This window comes from Lactuca saligna, chromosome 9 (assembly GCF_052625555.1).
Source record: "Lactuca saligna cultivar CGN05327 chromosome 9, ASM5262555v1, whole genome shotgun sequence".
Classification (NCBI taxonomy): domain Eukaryota; kingdom Viridiplantae; phylum Streptophyta; class Magnoliopsida; order Asterales; family Asteraceae; genus Lactuca; species Lactuca saligna.
This window is the reverse complement of record NC_136425.1, coordinates 161,839,404-161,846,949: the sequence shown is the minus strand read 5'-3', so window position 1 is coordinate 161,846,949 and position 7,546 is coordinate 161,839,404. Positions and strand designations below refer to the sequence as shown.

Below are 7,546 nucleotides of genomic sequence, written 5' to 3'. Positions count from 1 at the left end.
TTGTATGCATTTTTCATGTATAAAAAAGTAGTAGGTACCACCTAAACTCAAAATCCATATAGCATTCATGATTAGTTGATTATAGAATTATCAACGAATGCTTTAAGCAGTGAAAGTTACCAAGCCTTTCTTTTTAGTTATATATTCATTACATATTTTTTGAAGGAGGAAACGTTTTAAACGTTTTATCATATTATAATTAATTACAATCATTGGCTTAAAACTGAGATTTGCATGGATAATCTTTACTTTATTGTGCTAAATTTCAAATTATTAAGACAAACTAAAAAATCGACAAAATCACAATATTTAATAACAGAGTTTTGTACGATTGGATTGTGTTGTACAAGAATATTTGCCAATCCTCTATTTTTAAAAAGTGTTTTGACATAAAATTCTTTAAATTGGACAAGTTTTGTCGATTTATATGTGGTGACTTTTTGTTGGTTAATCCCCAAAGTTTGCCAAGTATTTTATTTTTGTCGTTGCTACCTATAATAGCAGATTTTTAGGGACAAACCTAAAAATTTGACAAACTTAAATATTTTCATGTTAAATTTCAAAAACGTGCTTATGATAAAAACATAAAAGATTTGACGACTTAAAGATTTTTTTTTTCAAATTTAAAAAACATACTTAGGGTGACAACATAAAAGATATGTAAGAAGAAATAAAAATTTCTCAAATATTAGACATTAACAAACAAAAAATCGTCGCATATCAAAACTTACCAAACTTAAGTGTTTTTATAGGACCGATAAATTAATTTCATGTCCAACAAATCAAGAATATCATGTAAAAGTTAATGAAATGTATGATCGAGAAGCGAAATAAATTTTTGTTTGTTTCACTGAGAGTAAGAAGCTCCATTACATCAAACCATGCAAGAACATATCAAAAGAGATACTCTTATATCTAACAAACATTCCTATTTATACAAGAACTATAAGGGAGTCGATGAGATAATAACCAATAAGATTATGACACCTAAATAGTAACACGTGATACAAACTGTTAAGCTTTGTCACTCAGAAACCTTAGGCTAACAAATTCTAAAACTAACAATCATTCAAAATCCACATTACATTGAAGACAAAATATTACAATTAAACCTTTCACAAAAGACTAAGACACAGCATATTACAACATTATGAGACCAAACGATCTCCTATTTGTTCCGAGTCTGCGAAAATAGTCTTCAAGCTTTTTAAGAAAAAAAATATGAGGAGCAAAGCCAATAAAAAGTTTTCGAACAGTAATACACCATTTCACACTTTGAATACAATCTGTATTTCTTCTTTCGAATTGTTATTGCATAATTAAATCTTCGTAAAAATTCCATTCAAAGTTTTAGTTTAGTAACAATGCTTGTCTTGCATATAAAACAATTGATTCTTGTACTTTTTATCATTAATGGTTTTATATGCAATTCCAAAGCACTCTGTCTAAATCAGTCCATCCTTTTTTGTTTTGAATATTATTGGGTTGATCACATGGACCAATAAAAGGTTTCCTCTTTAAAGTATACCGTGTTGAAGGTCATCACTAGCCCAATAGAATCATGTTATTGTCTAGAAGAAGTTAGCATGTTCTAGAATGATCTGGAAGATTCTAGAACATTATGGAATACTATGGAGGAGTGGTGAAGATGTTGGAAGATTCTAGAATACTCTAGAACGAGATGGAAGACCCTGGAAGGCTATGGAACATTCTAGAACACTATGGAAGACACAAGAATGTCTATACTTATCTAGGACATTATAGAACATTCTAGAAACATATAAAAGCTTGTAATAGATATAAAATATGGTAGATAGTTCTAGAATAGCCATGAATGTATGTAGATCTAGAAACTTCCTATAAGGATGTGGAAACACCTATAAATAGGTGTGGAGCTCATTTGCTCCAAACAATCCAACATCTAAGTATCCAAGAAAGCCTCAAAGAAAGCAAAGTGTGTAGTAGTCTCACAAAGTGTAAGTTCTCCTTAAGTGTCTTAATAAAAGTCTTGTTGTTTCCCACATTAAGAGTCGTGTTCAACAATCTGGTATCAGAGCAAGGTTTCTTGATAGTGAGAACGAGTGATTCTCGTTGTATCGTGAGTAGTTTGTGACTCTGCAAGTTTAGTATCGAAACTAGCTTGTTTGGTATTACCGAGGTACTGCCAACACGATGGGTGATCTCCAAGTCGTCGGAGGAATCAAGAAACTCAACAATAACAACTACAAAATGTGGGAAACATGTATGAAGTCCTACTTACAAGGACAAGATCTATGGGAGGTCGTTGGTGGAAGCGAAACCACGCCACCAGAGGAAGACGTTAATGGTGCTTTACGCAAATGGAAAATCAAAGCAGGCAAAGCAATGTTTGCCTTGAAGACCACAATCGAAGAAGAGATGTTGGAGCATATTCGGGATGAGAACACCCCGAAAGAAGCTTGGGACACGTTTGTGACGTTTTTCTCAAAGAAGAATGATACAAGACTACAAATTTTGGAGAACGAGCTATTATCAATCTCACAACATGACATGACGATTGCTCAATATTTCCACAAGGTCAAGTCGATATGTCGGGAGATTACTAAACTAGATCCGCAATCCGTCATTGCAGAAGCTCGAATGAAGAGGATCATTATCCATGGACTGAGGCCGGAATATAGAAGCTTTGTTACTGCTATACAAGGATGGCCCGTCCAACCATCACTTGTAGAGTTTGAAAATTTGTTGGCCAGCCAAGAAGCTATGGCTAAGCAAATGGGAGGCATCACGTTGAAGAGTGAAGAAGAAGCACTCTACACAAGTAAAAATCGGAGGAATTTCAAGCCACCTTCTAAAGAAGGATACAAAAATGCTGACAAAGGGAAGAGTCAACCAGGAACCTCATAACCATGGAGATCTCAAAAGACCGACACTAAGAGTTCTCGGGGGAGGAGGTTCGAAGGCAACTGCAACAATTGTGGAAAGTGGGGCCACATGTCCAAGGATTGTTGGTCAAAGAAAAAGTTTGTGGAAAGCAATGTAGTAACATCCAAAAAGGAAGTAGAGGATGAATGGGATGCTGAGGTACTATGTGCTATAGAAGAGAATAAGACTAAAAGAGGAAGGCTAATGTTCGTGGATGCCAGGGTAAATGGAGGATACACCAATGCTTTAGTAGATACAGGTGCATCCCATAATTTCCTTGCTAAAGATGAAGCTAAAAAGTTAGGCATCAAATACACCAAAAATCCAGGCCGGTTGAAAGTCATCAACTCTTTATCCAAGCCTATCATTGGTGTTGCATATGGAGTACCTCTTAAGATAGCAGAATGGGAAGGCACCATAGACTTGACAGTGGTGCATATGGATGACTATCGTATGGTATTGGGAATGGATTTCCTAGACAACGTACGACCCTGGTCATTTGAGAGAGATGATACCATGCGTATCACTAAGGGTTCAATAATTCACATTGTACCCTTGAAGAGAAATAGGATTGGATCCCAAATCCTATCAACTATGCAACTCGACAAAGGTCTCAAGAAGAGTGAGGCAAAGTTTATGACAGCCTTGAAGGAGGAAATTGTTCCCTCAAAGATGGACATTCCGAAGGAGAAGAAGAACATAATGTCACTAGGGTTACATAAAAACTTGCATCTTAGACGAAAAGTGGAACATGTGATGGAGAAACCGGATAAGGAGAATAAGAAGAAAAACACATTAATTTGTAAGAGCAAAGTAAAATCTCTCAACCAAGCAACATCTAAACGAGATGATCAGATCAATAAGGGATCACGTCATAACATGTTAATATTACAGGAATTTTCCAGGGCTTGTAAAAGGGACACCCCACATGCTTACAAGTTCTCCAACGGGAGGCATAAGAAACTATATAAGAGAGTTCAACGGGGTCACGGACAATATTATGGTGCAACAAAAGGCAACCACGAATGTCGTTGTCAACTATGGAAACAATATATGAAGCAACGACTGCAACAACTAAGGAAAAACCAAAAACATGTGAAAGAGAAAAAGTTCTCAAGGAAGAAGTCAATATGAAACATATCAAGACTAATGACCAAGTAGCAAATGGAGTTCATAAAGGGTTAAGTACTGACAAATATGAGGGCTTTAATTATCAGCTCAACATGGTACAACGAATAGGGGCTAGTGCTGAGGGGGAGTGTTGAAGGTCATCACTAGCCCAATAGAATCATGTTATTGTCTAGAAGAAGTTATCATGTTCTAGAATGATCTGGAAGATTCTAGAACATTATGTAATACTATGGAGGAGTGTTAAAGATGCTGGAAGATTCTAGAATACTCTAGAACGAAATGGAAGACCCTGGAAGGCTATGGAACATTCTAGAACACTATGGAAGACACAAGAATGTCTATACTTATCTAGGACATTATAGAACATTCTAGAAACATATAAAAGCTTGTAATAGATATAAAATATGGTAGATAGTTCTAGAATAGCCATGAATGTATGTAGATCTAGAAACTTCCTATAAGGAGGTGGAAACACCTATAAATAGGTGTGGAGCTCATTTGCTCCAAACAATCCAACATCTAAGTATCCAAGAAAGCCTCAAAGAAAGCAAAGTGTGTAGTAGTCTCACAAAGTGTAAGTTCTCCTTAAGTGTCTTAATAAAAGTCTTGTTGTTTCCCATATAAAAGAGCCGTGTTCAACATACCGCCAGTTCAACATCTATCTTACTAATTTCAGGAAAATCAAAATTTATCATTTTCTTTTGATGGGCAATCTGATTCACATACTTCGCTTTATCCCTACCAAGAACAAGTACATCATAAACCAATCACGAGGATTCAAATACTTCACACATGTAGCCTTTGAATTGACAATCAACAATAGTACAAATTTCCTTTAGACTCTAGACATCCTGTTGTGGTCTAGCTTGAGAGGAATAAACTCAAAAAGCTTTATGTTTAAAAGACCATCTAACAAAGAAATTCAATGTGTGTTCGGAAAACATATTCACAAAAATAGTCTCATAGTAAGTGGACAACCTCAATATTTCTGATTGGAAAAAAGGTCATCAGATTTAACCAGTGTTGCTTAACATTATCGATTACCACATCTTTCATTCTTTTCACTGTCCATCTTCGCAGTAAAGCTTCCAGAAAGCCTCTAATAGCTTCTATATCTTTTCCTTTGATGCATTTCTTCTTTTCTCAATATCCCAGTATTGGTAATATTTGCTATATGAACCAAATTTTTATTCAATACAAGCTAGTCTTCTAAGCTCTTTCACTTGGTTCAGATCCATATCCATCTTCTTTGTATTCTCCAACACTAATTTCACATTTTCTAGAGACCATATTGGCATTATTAGAAAGTAATCCTTTAACCATGGCTTCGTGATCAGAGATTATTTTTATGAATGCGGAAGAAGAAAAATATTCACCATGTACAACCAACATATTCATTTTACAATTCAAAGACATTAGTCATTCCTGGTCAAAGGAAATGATTCTTTTTTCAGGTCAAGATCACTATCGTCATCAAGTAAAGAAGGTGGCATAGTAGGGGAAACAGAGTAAAAAAATCATCACCAATGGATTTAGATAAATCAACATCATCCAAAGGGTCATCAACTCCAAACAAGCTAGTATCAAAAACTTCAAAAAGTTTATCTCCAAAAGTTTTAGTTGGAGGTTTAGAAATAGGAATTGAAACCGAAGTAGAATCTTTAGTTGTTACTGGAAGTGGAATGGGAGATGAAAATAATGGTATGGTTGGAGGTAAAGGAGCGATAATAGGTTAACTTGTGGAAGAGATAACATGATATTAGGGTAGGTTAATAATAGGATTATTAAGATGCATTTTAAAAACTTCCTTAGAAGCGAACATAGAAGATACCTTTGGATACTTAGATGACATTGCACTATCCTCTTCGACATTATCATTACCACCTCGTCAAATATCACTATGAGTAGCTTAATCATCCGTAACTTGTTTATCAATTATAAGAGTGGCATTGTTCACACCTCTTCCTAATCAAAACGAGATATCGATGGTTTCAACTTCATCTTAATCTTCCTTTATTTATTTAGTTTCACAACAACAATCTCATCCACAACTTTTTTCTTTTTTTTCTAGCAGTGGGTCAGCACAAAGTAACAACAACATCGAGAACTGCTTGAAGTTCTGAAGTAATTTACCTTGGTGTTATCGTCGGAATAAGAGTTAACTTGTAATCATAATGATAGTATTGTCGGAAGAAACGCGATCTAACATAACATTAGGAATTGGACCAATGTATGGAGAGTTGACATGCATCAGAAACACCAAATTTGAAACATTTAGTTTCTGGATCTCAGTAATCTGTGAATCGTGCATCTATGGACAACGATAGTGATCCTTTTCATTTTTCACAACGATGGACCAAAATTGAGCACACAAAATATCTGCATCTTTCATAGAAGATTAAGGATGAGCACATAAATATGTCTAAAGAATGTGTCCCAATTATCACTACTATATAATCCATACATCAATGATAAGAATAACTTACTGGAATTTTTAGAACCAGTAGTTCATTTAGAAAAACATTTGAAGAAGATTGTGAACATGGCATTCTATAGTACAGGTAAACAAGTCTTTTTTAACTTTGGCACTTGAAGAAGAACAAGATTGTGACCCATTTGATGAACATGAAGCTTTTGGGTAGATGTAAGTTGTTCTGGAGTAGATAAATCAAGACGCTTGTAGAAATTCAATCATGTAATCATTGGTTTACGTGACCTTGAATCTCAAAACTAACAATATCTTTGGCTTTGTTGCAATTAGCAGTAGAATAAGCCAAGATTAATATATACAAAAGGACTTCTTCATAGCATGTTAATGTGTTCTTTAAAATATACGCATTTAAACACTAGATCATAGGTTGAACATTATTAGGATATTTTGATGAATCCAAATCACAATGAGATTATGATTAGGCTTGATGGTCAGAGAAATCGAGGATGCAGATCCCTCAAAGAAACATTTTCACCAACAACCACTATTGATTAATACTTGAAGAACACGAAAAATAGGTTGAAGATTCAAAGTATTTTTGGGTGGGTATGAAAGGATTTGAAGAGTGTAAAAAGATAAGATGTTAAAACAATAGGCTATTTATATGGGTGAAAAGATTCAAAATAGCTACTTTTTGAATTTGAAAAGGCCTTCTATAAGTGGAAAGAGAAACCAAAAAATATGCATTCAATAATCATCCAATAAAATGAAAGACTCATCCTATATTTATATGAATCGTATCCTTGATACCCCTACTAATCATTATGGTCAAAGTGGACAAATCAAATCATGTCAGCTCATTCACCATGTAACAATAACTTTGTGTCTATCATTCACCTTTATAGATTATTAATAACCCCTTTTCGAATCATTATCAAGATCTCATCACCAGTCTATGATATCTCTTCCGAACAATAATAAGTTTCAGAACAAGAACCGGGTAAAGATGTTTGTGTCGCACATAAACCATGTTTACAATGGTAGAGTTGATAAACAAAGAGTAGTAAAATTCGTCTTTCA

The 7,546-nt window shown here is 34.6% G+C and overlaps 1 protein-coding gene across 1 annotated transcript; it reads left to right on the top strand.

Moving 5' to 3' along the window:
• Positions 1-2,172: 2,172 nt before the first annotated feature.
• LOC145016890 (uncharacterized) lies at positions 2,173-2,886 on the top strand. The gene has a single exon (XM_078975057.1). The coding sequence runs from the start codon at positions 2,173-2,175 to the stop codon at positions 2,884-2,886; it is 714 nt and encodes a 237-aa protein (XP_078831183.1).
• Positions 2,887-7,546: the final 4,660 nt, after the last annotated feature.